This window comes from Triticum urartu, chromosome 2 (assembly GCF_003073215.2).
Source record: "Triticum urartu cultivar G1812 chromosome 2, Tu2.1, whole genome shotgun sequence".
Lineage (NCBI taxonomy): Eukaryota > Viridiplantae > Streptophyta > Magnoliopsida > Poales > Poaceae > Triticum > Triticum urartu.
In genome coordinates, this window is record NC_053023.1 from 626,587,412 (window position 1) to 626,612,635 (window position 25,224).

The 25,224-nt window shown below is 44.4% G+C and overlaps 1 protein-coding gene and 1 long non-coding RNA gene across 2 annotated transcripts; one reads left to right on the forward strand and one right to left on the reverse strand.

The window, feature by feature from the left end:
- Nucleotides 1-663: 663 nt before the first annotated feature.
- LOC125537571 (serine/arginine repetitive matrix protein 1-like) lies at nucleotides 664-3,256 on the reverse strand. The gene is made up of 4 exons (XM_048700888.1): nucleotides 3,196-3,256; nucleotides 2,238-2,662; nucleotides 1,919-2,135; nucleotides 664-1,181 (listed from the first exon to the last, which is right to left on the reverse strand). Exons 1-4 carry the CDS (start codon nucleotides 3,254-3,256, stop codon nucleotides 1,168-1,170), a joined length of 717 nt encoding a protein of 238 aa, XP_048556845.1. The 3' UTR covers nucleotides 664-1,167.
- Nucleotides 3,257-5,718: 2,462 nt separating this feature from the next.
- Nucleotides 5,719-6,979, forward strand: LOC125533810. The gene is made up of 2 exons (XR_007294365.1): nucleotides 5,719-6,604; nucleotides 6,795-6,979. It is a non-coding gene; the product is annotated as an uncharacterized LOC125533810 (long non-coding RNA).
- The last annotated feature ends 18,245 nt before the right edge of the window (nucleotides 6,980-25,224 follow it).

The following is a 25,224-nucleotide window of genomic DNA, read 5'->3' on the forward strand; positions in this document are numbered from 1 at the left end:
AAGTACTTCATTCACGATGCGTTTGGTTCGCCGAAAAAAGGGCGGCTTTCGATTACATCGGTTTCTAAAACCGTAGCGAGCGTTTGTTTCGGCGACGATGCTTTCTATAAACGCGCTTCCCGATACAGCCCTTCACGAAATTGAAACCGCCCGAATTCGCCGGGGTTGGAAATCGGGACTCGGCCGAAGTAACCAAACGATCCATGTTTTACGCAAGAATATTCGGAAGCGGCACTGCCTGAATACGATACAGCAAAAACATTACCGGCGCGGTACCAGACGCGTTATCAGTTTCTTTGGATAATGACTTGGGGCGCTAGGGAAGGAAAAAGTCAAGGGAAGAGATGAGGTAAAGCCTGTTGTCGAAACAATGTGGAACCTTGACGGCATTGCTTCGTTTTACCAACTCCACTATCTGCAACAAGGCTGGAAAATACAGTAAGACATACTGCCAAGGGTACTGCAGGTGACGCTTTTATTCAGCATCGACACTATTTTTCGGGCAACCTGTTCGTGGCAGACCATTTCATCAGTTTCTTCTTCTTCATCAGACTGGGTTGTGGCGAATGCAGCTTTCTTCTCTCATAGTACATCATTTGCATCCTTGTCGACCTGACAAAAGTGAAACAGCTGTGCCAGTCTAAACCAAAGACGACCGGGAAGAAAGCTTCACTTGCTGGGCATAATTCTTTCTGCAACATCTACAGACTATACAAAGATCAGTTCTACTAGATGTTCTCTTTGGCTTACTTTTAAGTGTACTGATATGTTGTAGCCTCAACTTGCAAGCATCACTGATCCAAGTTTGCTTTTGTTGACCGGATTGGGCCAGTGTCGTGCTTGCGTTAGAACATGGCATGCCAACTCAGGTCATATTTTGGTCAATTCACAGCCAAGAAGCCAATAAAAATACAATAAAATTACCGGGCCAGGCGGCCGGTGAGAACACGGAGCATGAAGCCAAGAAGGCAGAGGAGTCCGCGTCTGCAACGCCGTGCTCCGCCAGACCGGCTTCCTCGACCTCAGAATCTGAATTTGAAAAAGAAGAAAATGCATGCATGCATGCATGCCGACCGGCCGGCGTGATCCACCATCGATCCATGATGGTCAACCTCCATTCCAAGTCCGGACGATCAACCAGCTCCTGCCATTCTAGTAGCTGCCATGTTATGCATCCTCCCCTGCATCCATACGGTCTGATCTTCAGAGTGACCAAACAAAACCCTCTGTTCATGTCTGAAACTCTGGATACTGCCCGAATTGAATTCAATACATTCAATTTCATTTGTCTGAGTGTTTGATGCTGTTGACCGACTCTAGTTACTATTATCCATCACAACTAGCAAAATTATATTAACATAACTCACAATAATTACAGTATCTTCCAAAGCTTAGAGGATCGAGATTTGCAAGAGTTTTGTATATTGGTTTCGTCTGGAATCAATCCACACATACAGTAAGTAGTACTTTTATCCTGAGTGTGGCAACCAAGGTACTTAGTCCAAAACAATGTTTTACCTCTGATAAGCCCATTGTGACAGTGTGATGTCAATATGCACATATACAAACTAGGACACTTGATTAAAGAAGAATGCATGACTTTGACATGGGCGATGCAGAATCATTCATTCTATAAACCCTACAATAGCAGCACTAGCACATCATCATCCATCATCAACCAACCATGCAGCCTAGATATAAAACACCTACACTAGCTTGCTTGCCATCTGCTGCTAGGGGAGGGTGGTTGTGAATTTGACACCAGCATACTATGCATGATGCAACTCAGCTTGTCTCTATTTAATTCAACTCAATCAGTGGGCACCAATTATATCATCTCATCTCCCACATCTTCACATGGGATGTGGAGTACCATAACTATATAACTAAGAGAGATAGAATCCAATTTGCCTCTCACCTTGGCTCGGGTATCCCAGCCCAATCATGCTTGCATTCCTCCTCTCCTCTCCAACAGTGGTGGGGTTGGTAGCAGCGGAGGCGAGTTTGATTCCTCGTCTAGCAACAGCCACTTTGTGGGAGGGAGCACCATGTATCAAATCTGTCCGGCCACTGCTATGGCATTTGAACTTCTTGCGGCGACACAAGCTTCCTGCAAGGGCATGGCAGGAGGAGACCTGCATGGCACGGGCGAGGTGGGGATCAGGAGCAGCTTGAGGATGGAAACAGAGGTAAAGGTGGAGAAGTTCAGGGGCGAAGTGTCACCGGGGGCGACGCACTGGTGCGAGAAGGCACGGCGGTGCTCGGACGGTGCGTGGCTGCCCGAAGGAAGACGGCGTTCGACGGCAGCGAGGCATCTGGCGACGACCACAACTGGGCGGGGGGTCGCGGAGAGGCTCTCGTTGGCGATTGGATCCCGGTGGTGGCACGGTGGCGCGGGGGTCCGGGGAGGGCGGGCTGCGGCGGGGCGTCCGGGGAGGGCGCACGACGGCAGGGGGCTCGCGGCGGCGGGGGTTCCAGCGAGGGCGCGCGCGGCAGCGGGTTCCGGGGAGGGCGTGTGCGGCGGCGGGATCTGAGGGCGGCGGTGGGATGAGGCGCTCGGGGGAGGAGAGGTTGCGGGAGAGTTGTGGAAGCGGGTCAGGGCAGGGGTGTTTTTCTTTTCTTTTCCGTGATGATTCGGGAGTTCGTGAGGATGTCGTCGCAGCTATATAGGGCGCGGCATGATCGAAATAGTTATTCTAATGCTGGGATTAGAATAGTGCTACTCTATTTCTACTATCTAAAAAAACGTAACGTTCCTTCTTTCCTTTTACGTCAAAATTTTCGTCCAACCTTCTCTCTCACCCCACCTTACGTACACTATCGCACCCCTCCCGATTTTACTTTTCACAATTGGTAAGTCAATCAATCATGATCAAAACATTGGTAAGTCAATCAATCATGATCAAAACAAACGATTAAAAACCGACCCTTTTTCTTTCATGGCTTGCGCATCTAAGAATCGGATCGGAATTCTCTCGCCCTTTAATCTCGTGAAATTTTTAATGCACCTGCAATTACCATATCTTGGGATGTGGCATGGCAGAACTATCGCCTCCTTTCCCCCGTGCTGCCGGCCCTGATTGATAAGCAGCGGTTCTCATCTAGGAGTATGTTCGTCAAAAAAAAAAAGCAGCGGCTGGTGGGGTGCTCGCCGGCGTCGCCAGTGGCCACCGCACGAGGTGATTGAGCGAGGACCATCGATGTCCGCGGAGAGCAAGTGAGCGAGTGCCATGAAGCGGTGGCAGGCGAAAGCCATTGCCGGTGCTATACTCGTTGTCCTATCCCATGTGGGCGTGTCGTTCAGGCCCGGGACGTCCTACTTCGCACTGCCCCAGCCGTCCTCTGTCGTGCAGGGCTTTAGGCCCGTGTGAGTTTGTTACCCATGGCGGCGGCGACGTGTGACGCTCTTCTCGGTTCTCCCCTTGCGCTTGCAATCGTCGAGGTACTCGCTCTCCTGTCCAACTAACTACATGCATCATGTGTAGCTACAGGCACGGTGGTTGTTCTGACTGTAACTGAATGAATGGACAAACACTGGGAACCCTAAACCATTGTGTGATGAGGGTATACAACAATTCGTTCAGTTCACCTCCTGTCTGGACAATGCTAAGCTGCTAATAGTTAAATAGGGTGATTAAGTCTACTTAAGCATGGTTTGGTCCATTGAGATTAACTTACATTAATTTCCTTCAGTTTGCTGGGCTGACCGGTGCCAGCGGCGGGTCTGATCCTGCGATCGACATATATGCATGAATGTGAATCACAACGGTTAGTACCGATTTACCAATGGAATACTTAGAATCTTTTTGCTCGCTTGCTCAATTGCTTCTTAGTCAAAATAGAGATGAAGCATTAACATAAGAAGGATCTGTGTTTTTTTAAGAAACTTATTCTGTACATCAATACGGGAGACAGCTGAAGATAACTTTTGCTATAAGTTTGCCGCTCCATTTCATTTAATATCCATATGTATAGGATTATGAGATGCATTCTAATGTGCCCTCACCTTATACTGCTTCTAATGTTGCGCCATCTAATTCCAGAATGCGGCTTTCTTGGACAGAGAGATAATTTACGACAGGGAATTTGATCATGACTACTTAGGTTTCATGACTTTGGAGAGGTATTACTTCTTAAAGCTTGGCGGGAATGTCGTCAAAAGGCCACGACACATGTTAATGAGAGTTTCAGTAGGGAACTAGGGATACACAAGGATGACCTCCTCGGTTCACAACATTTTTGCCACTGGGAGTTATATTCAAGGAACAAATGGGACATCTAATGCGATTGTTCCTATGTCATATGTTTTCCGTGATAGTACTACCCATTATGTAGATCAAGGTGGTGGAAGAGAAATGGTAGGTTTCATTATTTCTCAACATTTGATGGCATTTTTAATTACAGTCTTTTGAAATACTACATGCATTCTTTCAAAAGCTAGCTGCCTTTGTTGTATACTTGGAGCCTTAGCATGCTGGTACTGTTTAGTTCCTTGATATGAGAAAGAACCATGACAAGGTAAAATGTTAACACAACAATTTCTAATTACCCCTTTTTTCCAAACCGTAAGTCTGTAGCCATTTAAATCTTCTATACTTTTCTGTGGCAATTAAACTTACCCCTTACATGAAAAGAGTGTCACATCCTACAGATCCTATTGCTTGCAAGTCTTAGTTTGCCGCAGTTTATGCCCTACAAGATAATAGTTGATATTGATACAGATATAATATCTATGTAATGCATTTTTTGCATAATATGGGAGATTACAAATAATCATGTGCTTACTGGTTTGTGGGCGATCTTGTTTGTGTCACATCCTATCTATAAAGGACATTGTGATGAATGCTGGTTTAACAGGATGAGAATCGTGTAAGGATCTTTTCTTTGCTCTCTGTGTTCCCAATATATTCATGCTAAGAGTACAAGATAATGAGGTATGATTCTTGTTTTTCCTAACGAAGGTACATGGTTGGCGGATTGCTGGGGTCAGAAGTTGATGGCTCTTATAAGAAATATGGGAGAGAAGTAAGATTAAAAATTTAGCCATATAGATCGAGTTAGGAAAAATCTTCAATAACACACTTTTTGGTCTCAAGGCAAGGCCAAGAAAATTATTCCAGTACAAACCCTCTGGTTTGATATTTTCAAGGTACAAACAGAAAGAAGCGCACCTGATATGCTTTAAAATGTACATTACGCAGCAGAATAATGGGTGGTTCTATATTTTGATACTGGTCAGGTTCCAACAATTCATTAAAACTCTTATTTATCTGCAAGATACACGCAATATGAAAAGTAACCAACGGAATATGGCACAATCAAAGGAAAATAATACTACTGGCTTGAACATGAAATTCCATCATAATTCTTTCGTGTTATTATTATGTGAGTCTGGGTGGAAGCAAAATAATTTTTAGTAAGAATTCAGCACACATCATATAGTGGAACTTTGGAGGCGTTGTCTTATTTGTGACCTCTCTACATGATGCTGCGAGTGCCCTCCTTTGACCAATGCAGTTTGCATTTGTTTATGGATTTCTTTTATTGTTGTTTTCAGAGAGAGACACACATTAAAAAATTGATCCCGTTGCAACGCACGGACAATTACCTAGTATATATATATATATATATATACTATTCTGATTTCGGAATCAGAATAGTTATTTAGATCCCAACAGCCTATATAGGGGCGACGGAGGTTCTCCGAGATCTGAAAACCTGAAGCGAGCAGCCGATAAAAAAAGGAAAACCGATCCCGGTCCCGACTTTCTTCCCCAACCTCCCCACTCCCTGCATCTCCGTCCCGCAACCGCGGTCGCGCCCACTCCCCGGACCTCCCTGCCGCTGCGCGCTATCCCCCGGCCCCGCCCCGCCCCGTCTCCCCTGCCTTCATCCCCGACACCATCCCGGACCTTCGTCTGAAGCATCCGTCACATCCAGATCCACCCGCCGGCGACGCCCACCGCCGGCACCCCTCTACCCACTACCTTCCCGGCGGCTCCGCCTGCGTACCACCGCCGGCGCGCCCCTGTGCCCAGTCGCTGTTGCTGCCTCCCCACCCGCGCCCACCTCCTGGCACCCATGGCCGCCATCGCCAAGACCTTCCCTCCCCAACGAGGCTACACCTAGCCAGAGGCCTGCTGCTCTCCAACGCCTGGACTGACGCAGTCAACCGTGCGCCGGCAACGCGCAACCGGTCACCATGGAACCCGCGTGCAGGCATTCGTCCATGGTTGATAGCCTCAACCATGGCGGTCCATCCCCACATGCCGCCGCTGGCCGTCGCCGTCCCTGACCACCAGACAAGCACCGCCGCCCCTGCATCTCCGGCCACATCGACCTTCTCAAGAGGGCTACCTTGACCTTCCCGAGGAAGGTTCATCCATGGAGCGGCCGCTGCCGCCACTCCACTCCCGCGCTGTGCCTGGCTTGCCGCAAGCCTCCGCCCCCCATCACCAGTGCGCTGCCACCGCATGGAGCTTCCAGCGCCAAGATTCCCTTGTGCGCCATCAGCTACCACCTAGGTTGCGTGGCTACTTCCCACCCCGTTGTGCTTCAGATTCTGTAGAGCTTCAGGTTCAGAGCTTTTCACTTCTGAAATTCAGTAAGTTGCCTTGGGTGAATGCTGCGTCTGGTTCAGTTGCAAGGAGTCCTCTGTTTTGCTGTTGTTGTCTGTCTACTTCTGCTTTATAGTTTAATTTGAGCCATTATAGAACTGATGGAGACTAGTAATGGATCAGCCATACTTCCTCTCGGTATGTAGTTTGTTTAGTCTAGTATGTTGTTTTGTGCAGGTGAAGGGAAGGACTACCTGAGCGCTACCAGCAGTACAAGGAGTTTAGAAGGCAAGAGATGGGTCAATAGATGATCCCTACTTTGCAGCAATGTGATGTACGTGTGGAGGAAAGGTCAATCAAAAAGTGTAGTTTGATAATTACGTCGTAACTTATTAAGCTCGCTTGCTCTCTGGCTCTTATTACTTTGTGTTTGTGCCTCAAACAAAAGAAAAAAAAAGTAAAAAATATTTGAAGATTTTACACTAGAGAAGTTCATGTACACAGACCTACCCCCGATGCCCAGCTCCCTGCCGCAGAGATGCCTGTGTGCCCCCCAATGCCTCCTTCCGGCTCGCCGCCGCCCCCACAACCTCCGGGCACGCCGCCACCCCTGCCAACTTTCGGCGCGAGGCCGCCTCCGCTTCCTCCTTGCGCGTTATCACCCCCATCTCATCCAGCGCGAGGCCGCCCCTTCTTCAGGGCGAGGTGGATTTGGACTTCAGCGGCAGTACAGAGAGCACTTCGGGAGCACGTGGCGGGCTCAGAAAAGCTGGCCGCCCCTTGCTCTGGCGAGCTCAGGTGCTCTCGTCGGCGGCGGCCCATCCCACTGCTCGTCGCCGACCACAATGGTGTGAGGAGGTCGAGCTTCCATGCTCTTTAACAAATAAGTTCAAAGATAATAAATCACATGCGTTCCTCTCCATGTGTGCTTGTGTTCTGTGTGTGTTCATGGAAAAAATAGATGGTTTATTTTATTTTTATGTATGAAAAGAAAGAAGTTCAAATATAATAAACAAATAAGTTCAAGAATATGTAACGGTTTAGAAACCTGAGTTTGAAACATCTTGCAGATTTTCAGATACATGTGTACAGTCGTCAAAGTTCAGACAAAAATGCTAGCTAGCTCACTGCGAGGTCTGAGGCAGGGCGCGCACGTTGAACAAAATGGATTCATTGATCGGTTGTTTCTGGTCGAGGCAGGGCGAGCACGTAGTAGCAAGCAAAAGCTAGCTCACTCCGAGGTCTGATACATACATCGGTTAGTTGATAGAATTTGTCAAGCTAGTACCCACGTGCGTAAGCAATAGCAGACTTTGTCAAGCTAGTACCCACGTGCTTAAGCAATAGCAAAAAGCATTCGATGATTTTGTTCTCTATATTTCAAAGTATGTGGTGTACAAAAAAGAGAGGACTTAGTTGACCCACACACAACAGAAAAACATTGGTCTAAAACATCATGTTGTATAGTTTCTTGTTCCGTATTATTTCCTGAAGTTCAACGGTATGTATGGATGCAAAAAATGTATTTTTTGATATGTTAGTTTCAATTCAAAAACTACAAAACACCAAGTAAGTTCAAATACTAGAAGAAAAGGAAGTCCAAAAAAGGAGAAAAATAACACACAACATACACGACATGAAAAACAAGAAAATAAAAAAAGCCTCACCCAGAAATTGTTTACTCTCAAAGTTTAAGAAAAGAAAGAAGTTCATTTTTATAAAAAAAACAAAGTAATTTGACGTTCATAAAAAATTGATATTAAAAAAATCAATTTTCAAAATAAATAAAAACCTAGAATCTCAAATTAGAATAACAGAGCATTTCATTTTTGTTGTTAAACCAAGAAGTTTGAATTAAACTAATAGAGTAGTTCGATCTTAATAAAAAATTGGATTTTTTTTGTTTCTAGAAATATAACCAAGAAATTCAAATTAAAAAACCAAAGCACCACGATACTTTTATAGGAAGAATGAAAAAACGCTCACCTAGAATAAAGTTAACTCTCGATGTCCATATTTAATAAAATTGAAGAGTTCGACAAAAATGAGAAAACAAAACAGAGACACATAAATTTGTACAAAAAAAACTCATGGATTTCCCGTCTTTGGAAAATTGAGTTTCCTAATTTCTAAAATAACCAAGAAGTTCAAATTTAAAAAATCAATCATTTCAAAAATTAGAAAGAAAACATGGATTTCCCTGTTTCTAGAAAAACCTAGAGTTTCAAATTTAAAAGACAAAGAAGTCCAATGTTTATTACAAACCCCAAGAAGGTCAAATGAAAAAACAAAGCATCTCAACACAAATTTATATAAAAAAGATTTTATCCGTTAAAATACACGGAGCAGATCGATGGTTATACAAAATTCAGATTTTACTCTTTATTAAAGAATGAAAACAAGAAGTTCAACTTTTAAAAATAGAGCAGTATGAAATTCATAAAAAAGGATTTTCACCGTTTCTTACAAAAATACCCGAGAAGTTCATATTTAAATAACGGGCTGGTTCAATATTTATTAGAAAACTAGGATTTTTCCGTTACTACAAAGAAATAAACCAAGAAGTCCAAATTACGTAAATAGAGAAGTTCGATATTTATAAAATCTCAGGTTTCCTTGTTACTAAGGAATAAAGGAGTACTTTGATGTATACGAAAAACTGAAATTCTTTCTGTCTGTAGGAAAAGAAGTTAAATTTTAATAAAATTGTATGATTCTAAAACCATATTTTTTTCTCCAGAGAATAAAACTATTAATGTTTTAGAAATTATGGGTAAAAAAGCAAAAGAGAAGTTCAAAGTGAAAACAACCAGCGGGTTCAACTACTACATGGAGTGTGTTTCATATAAGAAAAAAAGAATAAAAAGACAAAGTCTAAAAAGAATTTAGCTAGAAATTCACGTGTTTCGGCCCATGAAGTTCAAAAATTCTTGTAAAGGAGGTTCACTTTGTATTTAGTTGTTCAAATACACACAAAAAAGTTGTTTCTAGTGTTTTAAAACAGTTTTCTCAATCCATCATAAATTTGAAACATAATGCTCGGCACAGAAATGTTCTTCTATTCAACAAATTTCAAAGGGTATATCATATTCTTATTCAAACATAAACGGTTAAAAACAAATTGGTGTATATTGTCCCAAAAAGAAGTTTGATCGTATTAAAAAAAAGTTGTGTCTTTTCAACATGTTTCTAATGGTTTACCATTTGTGAAATTCCGAGTAACGAGTGAGAAATTATGAACAAAAATATGTGGTAGAAGTTCAAAGTGAAAACAGCGTGAAGTTCGATGATTATAGAAAACTCAGATTTTTCCTCGTTGTTAAAGAATGGAAACAAGAAGTTCAAAAATAAAATAACAAGAAGTTCAACCATAGAACGCTTTAAAATTTCATAAAAAAGATTAAAAGAAATAAAATGAGGAAGTCCATATTAAAATGATAGAGAAGTTCGATGATTATAGAAAACCCATATTTTCCTCGTTATTAAATAATAGAAACAAAAAGTTCAAAAATAAAATAACAAGAAGTTCAACTTTTAAAAATAGAGCGCTTCAAAATTTCATAAAAAGATTAAGAAATAAAACTAGGAAGTCCATATTAAAAAGATGGAGAAGTTCAATGATTATAGAAACTCAGATTTTCCTTGTTATTAAACAATGGAAACAAAAAGTTCAAAAATAAATAACAAGAAGTTCAACTATTAAAAATAGAGTGCTTCAAAATTTCATAAAAAAATATTAAGAAAATCAGATTAAAAATTCATAAAAAAACTCATATATTTTCATGTATCCGAGAGAAGATCAGATTGATAACTGCCAGAAGTTCACGTACTACACGGTGTGCATTTTGTATTAAAAAGAATAAAAAAAGCAAAGACTAAAAGTTTGTTGATATAAGTGCAAGTCCTTAGTCGGAGAAATTTAAAAAATATTGTGAGAGAGGTTTATACAAAAGAAATACCATTTGTGTAAAACTTGACGAATGGATGAGAAAATTACAAATGAAAAATACGTCACAGAAGTTCAACGTAAAAACAACAGGAAGTTCATCTACTACACTGAATGAATATCAGATGAATAACTTTTAAAATGGTCGCGAGTATGAAAAAATGATCAACACGGGAAAGTTGCGTGTCTACAGCAGCTTTCCACTGGTATATCACTTGCTCAATTCCGGTGAGTGGGTGGAGAGCTACGAGCAGTGGATGGAGAGCTACGAGCAAAAAACACACATGAAAAACAAAGTGAAGTTCAAGTTGACATGCCGAGAAGTTCAGGTTCTTCACGCGGTGCATTTTCGAAGAATCTGTTTCGCGATAAAGGCAGAACGAATGATCTCGCCATTTTCAAAATTACTTGAAAACGGCCAGGATTCAGAGAAAACCATCAACATGAAAAAGTTTCGCATTTTCCGTAGCTTTTCAGCGGTATATTATTTGCCCCATTCCGATAAAGTTTGTAGAAATTACGGCAAAAATACGTTTTTAACCATTTTCAAAACTGACATAAAACCGTAATGAATTAGGAGGAACAATATATACAAAAAACTGACATAAAACCATATTTCTTCAAGCTTTCCAACGCCATATCATTTGTTCCATTTGGACGTACGGTTAAAAAATTAGCTCGAAAATACGAACTCGGTGGAACTTGTACTGTTTTCTAAATTACTTTTAAACCATTCAAAATTAGAAAAAACTTTTAACATAAACAAGTAGCGCATTTTCATAAGCTTTCCAATGCCATATTATTTGCCTCAATTGGATTAGCCATTTAGAAATGGCATCGAAAATACGAACTCGGGTGTTCGGTTTGCGAAATTTTACAATTTTCCGAATTACTCTTTAACCGTAGTGAATTAGAGAAAACTTTCAACATGTGGAAGGAGCGGTTTTGCAGCAGCTTTCCAACGCCATATTGTTTGCCTCATTCCGATAAACAGTTTAAAAATGCGATCGAAAATACGATTCACGTTTTTTGTATGAAGAAAAAACGGTTTTCAAAACTGCTTTTAAACCGCTTACATTTTGCCAAAAATTTAACTTGGGTCATGATACTGATTTCCATAGCTATCCAACGATATATCGCAAGCCCCATTTGGACACCTTTTAGCTGAAGTTCAACCTAGTACTCGGGGAAGGTCAGGCGCGTTACTCGGGAAGTTCATGTTGTGATCAGAACATTATTCTGATCCCGTGATCAGAATAGTGTTAATGTGTATATATATATATATATTAAGATCGGTTCTACTAGAAATTCTATTTATATATATGCATAACATGCACAATATGTAGTATCGTAAAATACCAGCAAACGAAAAATAATTAAATGGAAAACACAAAATTCAATGAAAAAGAAATCATAAACCCAAAACCCCCCAACCTTTTAATACTGGTTGGTGACACCAACCGGTACTAAAGGGCTCCCTGCCCCCGAAGCTGGCTCGTGCCATGTGGTTGCCCTTTAGCACCGGTTCATGCTGAACCGGTACTAAAGGGGGGGGGGCTTTAGTGCCTACACTTTAGCACCGGTTACCAAACCGGCACTAAAGGGCCTTACGAACCGGTGCTATTGCCCGGTTCTGCACTAGTGTATGTTAGTTGATATTATTGATCCATATACTCTATAAGTGTTTATATGTCTGTTAGTTCTGTACATTCTTGGTTGATTGACTCGGTATTTGAATCTTGATACATCGCTTGTGTACATATCTAAATGGGAGTACACATTATGCTGCGTGTGACATTTGAGTTGGACATGAAGTGTTCCAAATATTTGAATTCACCTTAAACTGGATTCTAGTTTCTGAATTTGAGTATCGGCATTTGTAAACCATATTCATATATGACAGTGGAATACATCTTTGTCGTCCTTTTGAAGATATATAAAAACACATAGAATGATTTATAAAGATTCATATAGGCATACAAAATGGATTGGAATTTAGTTGCCAGGGTAAACGTGGATGCTTATTGTCCCAAAATTCGAAAGAAGCAGCAAAATGTCCACTCCCATGTCAGCTGCCTGAAGCCAAGTGTTTGGGAGATGGAAGTTATTGTCTACCCATTACACAGACAATCCATCGGCCCGATTTCCACTACTCTAAATAGGGGTAGGTTAGTAACTTCAATTAGACGTGACACGACCGCCTCTGAGCCCATTCCGACATGGTGGGCGTCAAACATGGGCGGCAAAACTCATTTGATTCAAGCTCGTCCGAAAGACCTCTGTTTCTCCCTCCATTCCCCATTCATACACGGTGGGCGGCAAAACAAACTTGACTCGGCCGAATTCGATGCAGGCAAATATTTTCAATAGGGGCAGGTTTGTAACTTCACTCAGAGGTGACACAACCGCCCTACCTGTCGCCCCGTTCATACACCATGGGCGCCAACCATGGGCGCCAACCACCCTCTCCTCGCCCGAAATCGCTCTAGGCAAATACTGGCGAGATGCGAGATTACCGTCCTATCCCCAACCGACGAGACGTCCAAATTTTAAACAGGGGCTAAGTTCGTAACTTTCCCATATTTCAGACAGGCGCATCCCAAAAACATGGTTCCCCATACCTCTCCCTCCATTTTCCCATTCATACACCGTCCACGCTAGAACACCCCATCCCCACACCAGCCTCCGTCCGCCACCCCATCCATCGCCGTCGTCCTCCACCACATCCATCGCCACCGTCCTCCACCATGCCGGAGCACCTACCAAGACCGCGCCGTCCACTGCTAGAGATGGACATTTCTCATCCACGGTGACGGACAATAGCCTTGCATCGCGTCCTCTCGCTTCATCGGCGCCGTCGTCCTCTTCGCCGGGGCCGCTCACACGACCTTCTCTTCCACCGCAACGGGACTTATCCCCCGATACACCCGTCTACCGTCGCAGATCTGCTTCAACGCCACCGACAACCATCGCACCCCCGATGCCTACACGGCGCCGCAAGAGAGGTGGTACTTCATATCTCCTCAACTTTTTGATCTCAACCAGAAAATAGATCTTAACTTGGTTACTCTACTTTCTTTTCAGCTCTTAGAATTTAGTTCTTAGTTTGAAGCAAACAATGGATGCTAAATATCATTTCTCCGGTTTGCAGCTTCAAATCTGCCATGGCACAACCATAATACGATTTAATTGATCATGCTTAGGGTTTAATTGATCATGTTGGTTCCGTGGTGGTTTCTTTAATAGAAATCGGAGGGGAAACCCTCTTTTGCTAAAAAAATATGCTTAGAGTTTCCCCCTTTTATGATCACTATACGATCAGAATACATGCTTCGTGTCATAATAACACTGCTCCACCCATCAAGCTAAACAGGCTTAGTTGTTCAAATATGAAACTGATATTATTATAATAGAGTTGTTTAATTGGTCAGCTAAATGTTACTAAATTAGTTTCGAAAATGCATGTTCGCCGCTCGGGTGTGTATCTCTACAGGGTGCCCATGGTGGGCCGGCCCACCCTGGGATTTTGGGTCGTCCCAGGCCCCAATTCCCCTCTATTCTGCTGCGCGCTTCCGATCTCTACTCGCCCCCAGCCGCCTGCCTCGCCGGTGACTTGCCGTCCTCGGACGGCATGACTCTAGGAGGAGACGCCGGACTAACAGGAGGCCAGGAGCCGCTTTCCCAACAGCGTCACCACTGCCCGGGCGCACCGCCGTGCCTACCTTCCCAGTCCGTTCAGGGCTCAGGCGTGCAGCACCCACCAAGCCAACCCGATTTATCCTGAGATACGTCCTCAACACTCAGCAGCCACTCCTCATCACCCATTTTCTAATTGATTCATTAGTCATTAGGCAGGACTGTCGTTTGGGTTTGTTGTGTGCTCAGTGCTACCTACACTTAATGGTTCAGATGTATTTCAGTAATCTTTAGTACCTCTAAAGTTCACAGGGTTTTCAACATTCCGGCCCTCGGAACATAAACTAGTCATTTTGGATTGTTGGTCGTAGTGACATTGACCCAGATTACTACTGCAAGCCAGGTTTGTTGACAATTTTACTTGTCTTTCTTACTCATTCGATATAATATCCAATTATTCACGTCGATTAGTTGCAAACAATAAGTGCTAGACAAACTTCTTAGATTTTGGACGGTCTCTTATTGCACCTACAATTCTGCATACTTGTCCTAGTAAGCTCACAAGTAAATGATTGATTCACTACATCTATGCTTGCCTTGTCATATTTGTTGTCAATATTCTTTTAGGGTGGACCACCCTGTTTGTAAATACTGGAACCGTAGACATGAGTGAATAGTATTTCTCTATGTGATCTCTTCCATCATGTGTGGGTAACGAACACTGCATTGTATAGAAAGAAAGTGTCATTTCCAGCTTTTACATAGGTTTCGATCTTTTACATGGAATACAATCTGCCTACTTGCTTTGTGTCGCACTACCAACACTCCACCCTTGAAGCTAAACATTACGCCACTCATAATTGCTTAGTTTATTTGTTCAAATACGAATTTCATATGATTCTAATGTTCCTACTTCAGTTTTGAAATGTGTGGCTGCCTGTTATAGAGACATAAGGGTTTTGTATTTCTGTGTGTGGTCTGGTCAGCACGGTTGGGGAGGTGAACTTTGCATATGCAGGGGTTTATAGGGAGACACTCTCCGAGTTGAATCCGCATTGCATTCCATAGATAATCTGACTACTTTTTATGTTTTCATGAACCTCAGATTCTGAACAGCATCATAATGATTATGAGCTTGCGCGCATGAAAAGAATAAAGAAGAACAATGCCATGGCTGTCAAACTTGGCATTAAGGGACAAGTCTGGATGCAATGCAATGCAAACGCTCTCCACCTACATATTCATGCTCAGAATATGATCCTAACACTGATTCTGAGCTAGAGGGAGACCTAAGTCAATGTAGCTCCCTAGTGGAGGAGTTAGAGGAAGATGCCCTATCTTATTCACCCATCAAGGTACTTGCTCTAACTTTCCAATGTTACGTTGCTCGCACATATCTTGCAACTGATGCTTTGCATTGCTTCTACTTTGTTGAACTGCCATTAGCTTAGTTTACACATCGTGTATGTGAATACGCCCTGCCTATCCATTTTCAGTACATATTCCATCTGTCATTATACCATATTTATCCATTCAAATGCTGTTCTTGTGTATCAGACATTCAAAAGGAAGAGGGCGATTGCTGATCGTGGAGGAGCACAAGCAAAGTATTTGGAAAAGGTAGTGGCACCTGATAAATCAAATAGCCCATTAGGTGTAGTTGCAATATCACCCGACCCACAAAATACCCCAACTCTAGCAGACTCTAGCCCTACTACACTGGTCATTTCTGATGCCCCAACTCAGCATACCCCAACTGCAACAAACAGTATGATTATGCCAGTGGACATAGCACCAGCTGTACGACGCAAAACCCCCATTCCAGCAAAGAGTACACCAAATCCAGTTGCCAAATCCCTTTTCGAACCAGAGAGAGCCCCAATTGCAGCAAATAGGACCCCTGTTCCATTTCTTCCCAGTTTAGAAGATGACGCTTATGTTGTTGTCAGGAACTTTGTGCGCATCTTTCCTTCATGGAAAGATTATACCGCAGACACAGAACAATTTCCAGTCTTCCTCCACAAGTTATGCGTAAGTAATGTACTAATGTTATTCATGGTCATTACTACACATGTTTTTGCTGACAGAAGACACAAGATTTCATTCTTTTAAATAGGCAAGGAGCAAACTGGATTGTGATGACGAGCAAGGGCTGGTTGCGCTTTTCAAGCACTCATTGATGAAGTATCGTTCCTACCTGAGGAAAGCACACTTCGATGGCAAGCCTCTGAATGAAATTTCTGTAAAGTCTCCGGTGCTACATTTATCCGACGATGACTGGAATAATCTTGTTACACATTAGTCTCGACTGCAGCATAAGGTACTGTCTATGATATCACATCACAATTTGAACTACATTTCTGCATTTGCCTTAATGTCTCACTTGTACGAAAACTGTTAGCAGAAGAACATTCGTTCTCAAGGGACCACAGAATCTCACAACTATACTGCACACTGCATTGCTCTTGTGAGTACCTCTTGCCCTATATGACCATACTTACTTTTATAGCTGTTAGATTATGTAGCATCACTGCACGTGTTAGCCTCGTAATCGTCCATTTGGTGGACATTATAAGATCCATATGGACTCTTACATAAATTTAGAATCAACCCAATGCTTTTGAAGAGGTTTAGCTTTGCACTCCTCTTGTAAGGACAGAACGTGGTCTATCACTGTACTTACATTAACAGCTACTCCCTCCGTCCCATAATATAAGAACGTTTTGTACAGTACACCAGTGTTCAAAACACTCTTGTATTATGGGAAGAGGGATTGGTTCATTTTGTAGCATTATGCATCTTATCTCCCTCGCCACCATTTACTAAAAAAGATCAGATCTATATTTAATCTTACCAACAAGTAGAATACACAAACAATGCCAGTGCAGAAGTGTAGCCCATTGCTCTTGTCAGTACATTTTGTCCTGTAACGCTTGTACTTCCAGGGATTGTTAGTTGATTATGTAGCATCAATCTGCATATGATCTTCATTATCCTCTATCCCTTCCAATATTATCATATCTATAATTACTCTCTACAAAATGCAGAGTACAAGCAATGCTTATGAAGAAGATTTTGTTCTGAAATTCTTGAGTTATCCTTCCCTTGACATGGAGAAGGGCATTATAAAGCCGGTGTTAACTGTTAATGTAAGTCAGTCCTTCGAAAGCCTTTATCCTCAACTGCTGTTTAATTTGCTCATACTCCCTATTGTTTACTGCTGTTTAGTTTGTTGTTTCTACCAAAATGCATGTTTGTAAGAACCGTAAGTTCTAAGTTTTACTTGTAAAACCAAATTCCTTATTCATACCATGCACATTACTTAATACTCCCTATATGTATGCTTGTTTTTGTGGATCTATAATCCAGTGTGTGGTGAAGCAGCCCACGTTTGCACCTTGTCATCTCCTGTTTTATCTTACCGATGTGGCTGATGATATGAACAACATGCCATGCACATTATCCAAAATAGATACAATGATTTTCTTCTCCCTTCATATATGCTTGTTATGTTGACATGGTAATCCAGTAGTGTGGTGAAGCTCCCCACATTATGAACAATGCCAAATTATGCTATTGATATTTTGAACTTACTCTTTATTTTCTAATTTGAAATTTGATAGAATTGACAGAACAGTTATCATCTTTGTTTATACATGTGCAAAACATGTCATCTCTCTGCTTTGTTTCAGGGTGATATGCCTGATGGCATGCACAAGTCTACTGAAGGCTCTGAGACAAACCCAACATATATTGCAGCAAAGAAGGCAAAACATATTCAAGATAGCGAGACAGCCCCAAAGTCTTGTCTTGATGCAGTGTTCAAGTTACTTGAGACTAACAGTCAGACAAGCTCACAGAATTCATTGTCTGAATCAGTTCGACTTCTTCAGTCCCAAGTTCTAGCAGAAAGGCATTCTGCAACTCAACTTCGACTTGAAGTCCTATCTCCAAGAAAGATTGCGGAGAACACCAATGAGAACCTCATCGCTAAACAGCTACATTTGGAAGCTATGACTGACATGCTAGGCCGGTCTCACAGCCTTGCTCAGCAGCTTGCGCAGCAGTTCCCCTGCAAGGCTGGCCTTTCTTGAACTGTCTTGGAAGTGGTCTCGGTTCAGTATTATTTTGTTACACTGCAATGGTGCCCAGTTTTTGTAATCTGCTTCTTCGTTGCGCTTTATGATCATTGGTGGCGAACTTCGATGCCCAGTGGATGTAATATACCTTAAATCCTTTATTGTATAGTGTAGATTTATTCTTAGTTACTATGCCATAATTTCTTTATTGTATAGAGTAGGTTTGTTCTTAATTCCTACTAGTTACTGCCATCATTCGCTATCTGAAAAAAACAGATGTAGTCGACCGGACCGAAGCATTCGACTCTAACAGGCTAGGTTTTTAGCGGGCCACAATTGGGCTGGCCTGCATCTTTCTTGGGCCCGAATGATTGGGGCCTTCCCACATTGCGCTAGGCCCAAACTTACACCAGCCTATATTTTAGTTGGGCCTTTTGTCGACCCAGCACTTAGTTTGGCCCAGGTAGCGTTGGGCCATTAACAGGCTGAATATTGTACTGGCATGTTACGGCCGAGATGAAACCACGGGCCTTTAGCAGGCCAAAATGCATGTTGGGCCTCAATTTTCACTAGTCGTCGACGGGCCTTCAGCAGGCCGAAATGTAGACCGGGCCGTTTTGGGCCCAGTTAGCTCACGGGACGTTACCAGGACGAAACATATCTCGGGCCTTAGTTGGCCCACTGATATCATGGGCCTTCAAGAGGCCGAAAGCTTAGCATAGGCATCAACGGGCCGAATTACACGACAGGCCTTTAACAGGCCCAAAGTCATGTTGGGCTTAACTGTTGCCACCTTTAGCATGGGACGTTAGTGGGCCCGATGTCCCGTCGGACCATATATGGCACATGGGCAGCACGAGCCATTCCCAGGCCGAAAGTCACATCGGGCTGAAATGGGCCATGTCTACATCAGTCCTCTAACAAGCTGAAAGTCACTTGGCTGTAGTTGGGCCCAAATATTCGGCAAACAATTAACGGGCCAGATTTGGCTTCGGGCCGCAAATGGGCCCAAATGTTGGGCGAACAATTAACGGGTCAGATCTGGCTTCGGGCCGTAAATGGGCCCAAATATTGGGTGAACAATTAATGGGCCAAATCTGGCTTCGCGCCGTAAATGGGCCTTTATTAAGAAGGCCATTATTGGGCTGGCCCACTAGTACCTGATTAAGTTCTACGGGCCTTTGACTGGGTCGGCCTTTTCAACCTATATGGGCCTCTGTTGGGCCCAGCCACGTGTCGACGTAACATAGGCAGATCTGCTCCAATGGACGGGCGACATCTAGCCCACTGACGAGCTGACAGGTGTTCCCTTTGGCCAATCAGAACTTTACACGTGGAAATTTCCCATTGGTCAGGGCTGTTAACGGGTTATCGGATCCAAAATCCGACCCGATAGCTTAACGGCGTTCCGTTACGGTGGATGCCACGTGTCGGTCACCCTTGACGAAAGCACTTCTGTGACGCGTGATTTATCGTCATGGAAGTGGACACTTCCGTGATGATAATTTTGGTAATGTCATGCAACACTTCTATGACAACACATGTATGACTATCTTGATTCTGTCATAAAATCGTCATGGATGTGCATGCATGACAAAAAACGCGACCTACTGTGACAAACACGTATCATCACGGAAGTGTATGTTTTTGTAGTGCCTATGGGTTCGAGAACTATGTAGACATGACCGAGACTCACTTCCGGTCAATAACTAATAGCGGAACCTGGATGCTCATATTGGTTCCTACATATTATACGAAGATCTTTATCGGTCAAACCGCATAACAACATATGTTGTTCCCTTTGTCATCGGTATGTTACTTGCCCAAGATTCGATCGTCGGTGTCATCATACCTAGTTCAATCTTGTTACCGGCAAGTCTCTTTACTCGTTCTATAATGCATCATCCCGTAACTAACTCATTAGGCACATTGCTTGCAAGGCTTATAGTGACGTGCATTACCGAGAAGGCCCAGATATACCTCTCCGATAATCGGAGTGACAAATCCTAATCTCAATCTATGCCAACTCAACAAACACCATTAGTGTAACACCCCCAGTGTCATGCTACAGTAACCCTCTGTGATTAAACTAATCATTTTTCCAAACAGTGCTTAATCACCTTTGCTCAATATCCCATTTGAAATTCCAGTCAATTCAAATTCAAGTGAAGTTTGAAGTTGCTCAAAAGTTGCTGGAAAAATGTTCATCGTTTGTCAAAAATTCCATAACAATTATTTGTTAAGGAACACAACATCATCATCAACTCTAAATGGTCCTAATGCATTTTAACAGAGCAAAAATAGCCTTTAAAATGCCCTTTTCTTTATTGTGTAAATTCAATTGAACTCCAAAAATGCCCAAACTTTTTGTGGCAGTGCTGGTTATTGAAAAGTAATTATGTGACCAAGTTTCACATTTTTGCAAAATCTTATGGAAGCTCAAAATATTACTAAACCCCTTTCTGTAAAAAGAAAAGAGCAAAAAAAAAGAAAAAGAAGCCCCCTTCCCTGTTCCCCTGGGCTCTAGCCCACCAGGGCAAACCCAGCAGGCCGGCCCACTTACCCCTTCCCCTACCTCCTGTTCATCCCCGTGCGGTGGTCACCCGAGACATGTCCGTCGCCGCAAATGACCACGTGCCGGCCATCCGCCGCTCCCCAACGTGGATAAGGCGCGCCCCGGCTCTCTCCCCTCCTAACCCTAGCGCCCACTCTCCCCTCTCCCTCTTCCTAGAGCTCGCCCACCCCTCCCTTCTCTCTGCCGAGCACGACCGAGCGTGGCCGCCGCCACATCTCCGTCGGCCCCGCGGCCACCGAGCCCTCCCGACCCGCCAATCTATCCGGGAGCCCCAGCGCCGTCGACCCCTTCCATCTCAAGTCGGGGAGCAGCACAGCAACGACGGCGACCCGATCCCCTTCTCCGGCCATCGCGACGCTGCCGCCTCGATTCGCTGCACCGAGTCCTCCCCGAGCACGCTACCGTCCCCCTATAGCCTTGCTGTGAGCTCCTTCCCCTCCTCCCCCTCTCCAATCGCCCTCGCACGCCTCCTAGCTAGCTCGCCACTATCGCCCGAGCGCATTGCCGCTGACGAGCTCGGCGCCGTGGCCATGGGCGCCTTCACAAGAGGCCGAGCGCTGCATCGTGCTCCTGGGGTTCCCAGGGGCCCAACGCGCGCGTCCGTTGCTCTCGCCGAGCCCCGTAGCGCCGACCCCGTTCTCCGACCGGATGCGCCTCCGCATAGCTCGTCGCCGGCGTCGTTCCAGCGACCTTTTGGTCTTTTGCTCACGCCCATATTGCTCGCGCGTGCACGTAGGCCTCGCCCTGCTCTCTGGATAGCCCGAACTCGCGTCGTACCACCGCTGTCGTTGCTCGCCCGAAGCACCTCGTCGTCGGCGAGCTCGAAGCGCTCGCCCCCGTCCGTTCCAGCCACTCCGGCCACCACCGTTCGATGCGCGACGCCGAGCCGCGTCGAACGCGCCCAGCCACAACCCCTCAGACCCCCTGTGCGCGAAATCCGCGCCCCTCCCGAGCCGCGTCGCCGCGTTTGGCTCGCCGGAGTCAACTCCGGCGCGTCTCTGGCCGGTGTCCAACGTGGCGTCCACGTGGCACCACCTGGGCCACTGACTGGTGGGCCCAGGGGCCCCCTTTGACCTGTTGACTTGGGCTAACATTGACGTGGCCGCCCCCAATGCCCCCAACAGGTTTTATAAATAAACAAAATGCTAATTAATCTGTTAATTAGTTTAATCACTAATTAGTCGCTGACTAATGGGGCCCACACCCCTAACTACTACTGTTAGTCAAGTTAATCCACTGTTAACCCACAGAGGCTGACATGTGGGTCCCGGTGGCCCCACTGGTCAGGTTTGACCTGGTTAGTGCGGCTGTTGACTGCTGATGTCACACATATGTCATACTGATGTCATATTTCCTTTTCTTTTAATTTGAATAATTCCAGAAAAGGCTTTAAACTTTAGAAATTCATAGTAATTAAACCGTAGCTTGGATGAAAATGTTTTCTATATGAAAGTTGCTCAGAAAAATCCAACGAATCCGAATACGCGGTCCGTTCATCTGTCACATGTCCCTAGCATAGCAAACACGCAACTTTCCCCCTTCGGTTCATCTGTCCGAAAACGCGAAACACCGGGGATACTTTCCCGGATGTTTCCCCCCTTCGCCAGTATTGCCTAGTACTGCGTTAGGTCACCCCTGGCACCGCTTGTTGCCATGCTATGTTTGTGATGCCTTGTGTGCTCCATATTTACTGTTTCTTCCCCCTCTTCTTCTCCGGTAGACCTCGAGACCGACGCTGATGCCTCTGAGTACGACTACGTCGATGACAACCCCTCCTTGCCAGAGCAACCAGGCAAGCAAACCCCCCTTGAGCATTCCAATATCACCCATTTTCTTTCCCTCTCATGCCTGCATTAGAATTGCTACTGCTTTCTGTATGATCCTACTCTGATGCATAGCCTGTTTTTGTTACCTGCTTTCATACCTTACCTGCTTATCCTAAACTGCTTAGTATAGGTTGGTTAGTGATCCATAAGTAACCCCCCCACCTTGTCCCAGTTGCCTCGCTTTATGTTCGATGACTCGATCAACGTGATCGACGTCCAGGCCCCGACACCGCACATCACCCCCCTAGTTGTACGACTCTGCAGAGTTACCATCGAGTGCCGAGGGTGGAACCTCTTACATCACTCCTGATGAGATCTCTGTAGTGTAGCTATCCGGTCATGGTCATCGAGGGTGATTTCCTCCTTAACCACTTCCGGTACGGCTCTGTCGTGCAACCCCTCAAGTGTGAACCTCGAGGGTGGATCCTCTTACGTTCACCTTGATGACAACATTGAGTGGAATTCACCGAGGGTGATTCCTCGGGTTTTCCCTTTGGTGTTAGACACACAGTTACTATGATTACTATGACTTTACACTGAGCCATGTTACTAAAGACAGGTCGACCCTGAGGGGTACCCGCGCGAGCTTAATAGCGAGTGATGTGGAGTCGGGTTGACCTGGAAGGTGCCCGCGAGATACTTACGAGGCGTGGCCGGGCATTCTTAGCCCTTGCCGCAAGTACTCGAGACGGGCTGACGGGGTCACATCGATCGTGAGTCTCTGCTCGTTACCGCACATTCCTAATCCACTACGATTTGGATATTTGATCCGAGGGGCCTCTGGCCTGATAGCACTAACCATCACGCGGGCATAGTATGGGAGTTCTGCGTCGTATACATCAGCCGAAGCTTAATAGACGTCAGCGACTGAGCGGCGCGCGCCGGGTTGGACTGGAAAGCACCTACCTTGTTGAAGGAGGTAGCTAGGTCTGCTCACCAGCTGCGTACGCAACGTGCAGGAGTTCCCGGGGAGATGGCCCATGACCCCTGGGGGCATAGGTTTAGTCCGGCGTGGTGGCCTCTCTATTAAGCCTAGGTCGGGTTGCGGCGTATTGTTTGGCCGAGGCCGGGCATGACCCAGGAAAGTGTGTCCGACCGGAGTTAATCGAGCATGGTGGGTAAGTTGGTGCACCCCTGCAGGGAAGAAAACATCTATCGATAGCCTATCCTACGGTAACGGACACTTGGAGTTGTATCTCGATTGATACAACTAGAACTGGATACTTGTGATGAGAATTGGATGGTGATGAGAATTGGATTGTGATGACACTTGGATAGTATGGCTCTGGGATTGCTTTCTCGCAGGGAGTCGAGAAAGGATCTCTGGCCGAGGTTGATAACACTTCTACTACTTTACTTTATGCTACTCTACTCCCTCCTATTGCTGCAAGATGGTGGTTTCCAGAAGATGCTAGTTTTCGATAGGCTAGGCTTTTCCCTTCCCTTCTGGCATTCTGCAGTTTAGTCCACAGATACAACCCATTCCTTTGATACAGATGCATACTTAGTTTAGATCTGATGTAAGTCTTGCGAGTACTTTGGATGAGTACTCACGGTTGCTTTGCTACTTCTTTTCCCCCATACCCGATTGTTGCGACCAGATGACGGATCCCAGGAGCCAGACGACGCCACTGATGACTACTACCCGGAGGATGCCTATTACTACGTGAAGACCGCAGACGACTAGGAGTAGTTAGGAGGCTCCCAGGCAGGAGGCCTTGCCTTTCGATCGTTGTTGCTTTTGTGCTAGCCTTCTTAAGGCACACTTGTCTAAGTTATGTCTGTACTTAGATATTCTTGCTTCCGCTGACTCTTGTGTATTCGAGCTTATGTATTCGAGCCCTCAAGGCCCCTGGCTTGTAATATAAAGCTTGTATTATTTTAATTTGTGTCTAGAGTTGTGTTGTGATATCTTCCCGTGAGTCCTTGATCTTGATCGTAGACATTTGCATGTATGATTAGTGTACGATTGAATCAAGGGCGTCACAATCAGAGACACCTATAGAGCATCTTTATAATCACCCAGTTACGTTGTGACGTTTGATAGCACACTAAGTGTTCCTCCGGTATTTGGGAGTTGCATAATCTCATAGTCATAGGAACATGTATAAGTTATGAAGAAAGCAATAGCAACAAACTAAACGATCATAGTGTTAAGCTAATGGATGGGTCAAGTCAATCACATAATTCTTTAATGATGTGACCCCGTTCATCAAATGACAACTCTTGTCCATGGCTAGGGAACTTAACCATCTTTGATTAACGAGCTAGTCAAGTAGAGGCACACTAGTGACACTCTGTTTGTCTATGTATTCACTCATGTACTAAGTTTCCGGTCAATACAATTCTAGCATGAATAATAAACATTTATCATGATATAAGGAAATATAAATAACAAATTTATTATTGCCTCTAGGGAATATTTCCTTCAGTCTCCCACTTGCACTAGAGTCAATAATCTAGATTACATTGTAATGATTCTAACACCCATGCATGGAGTCTTGGTGCTGATCATGTTTTTCTTGTGAGAGAGGCTTAGTCAACGGGTCAATCGTATGTATCTTGCAAATCTCTATGTCTCCCTCCTTGACTTGATCGCGGATGG

Coding starts and splice junctions, on each gene's coding strand:
- LOC125537571 (XM_048700888.1), bottom strand. CDS start 3,256: ATGGCTTTCGCCTGCCACCGCTTCATGGCACTCGCTCACTTGCTCTCC. Junction 2,663..3,195: donor GCTCTCCGCGGACATCGATG/GTCCTCGCTCAA, acceptor CGCCCTATATAG/CTGCGACGACATCCTCACGA. Junction 2,136..2,237: donor CGCCGTGCCTTCTCGCACCA/GTGCGTCGCCCC, acceptor CGTGCCATGCAG/GTCTCCTCCTGCCATGCCCT.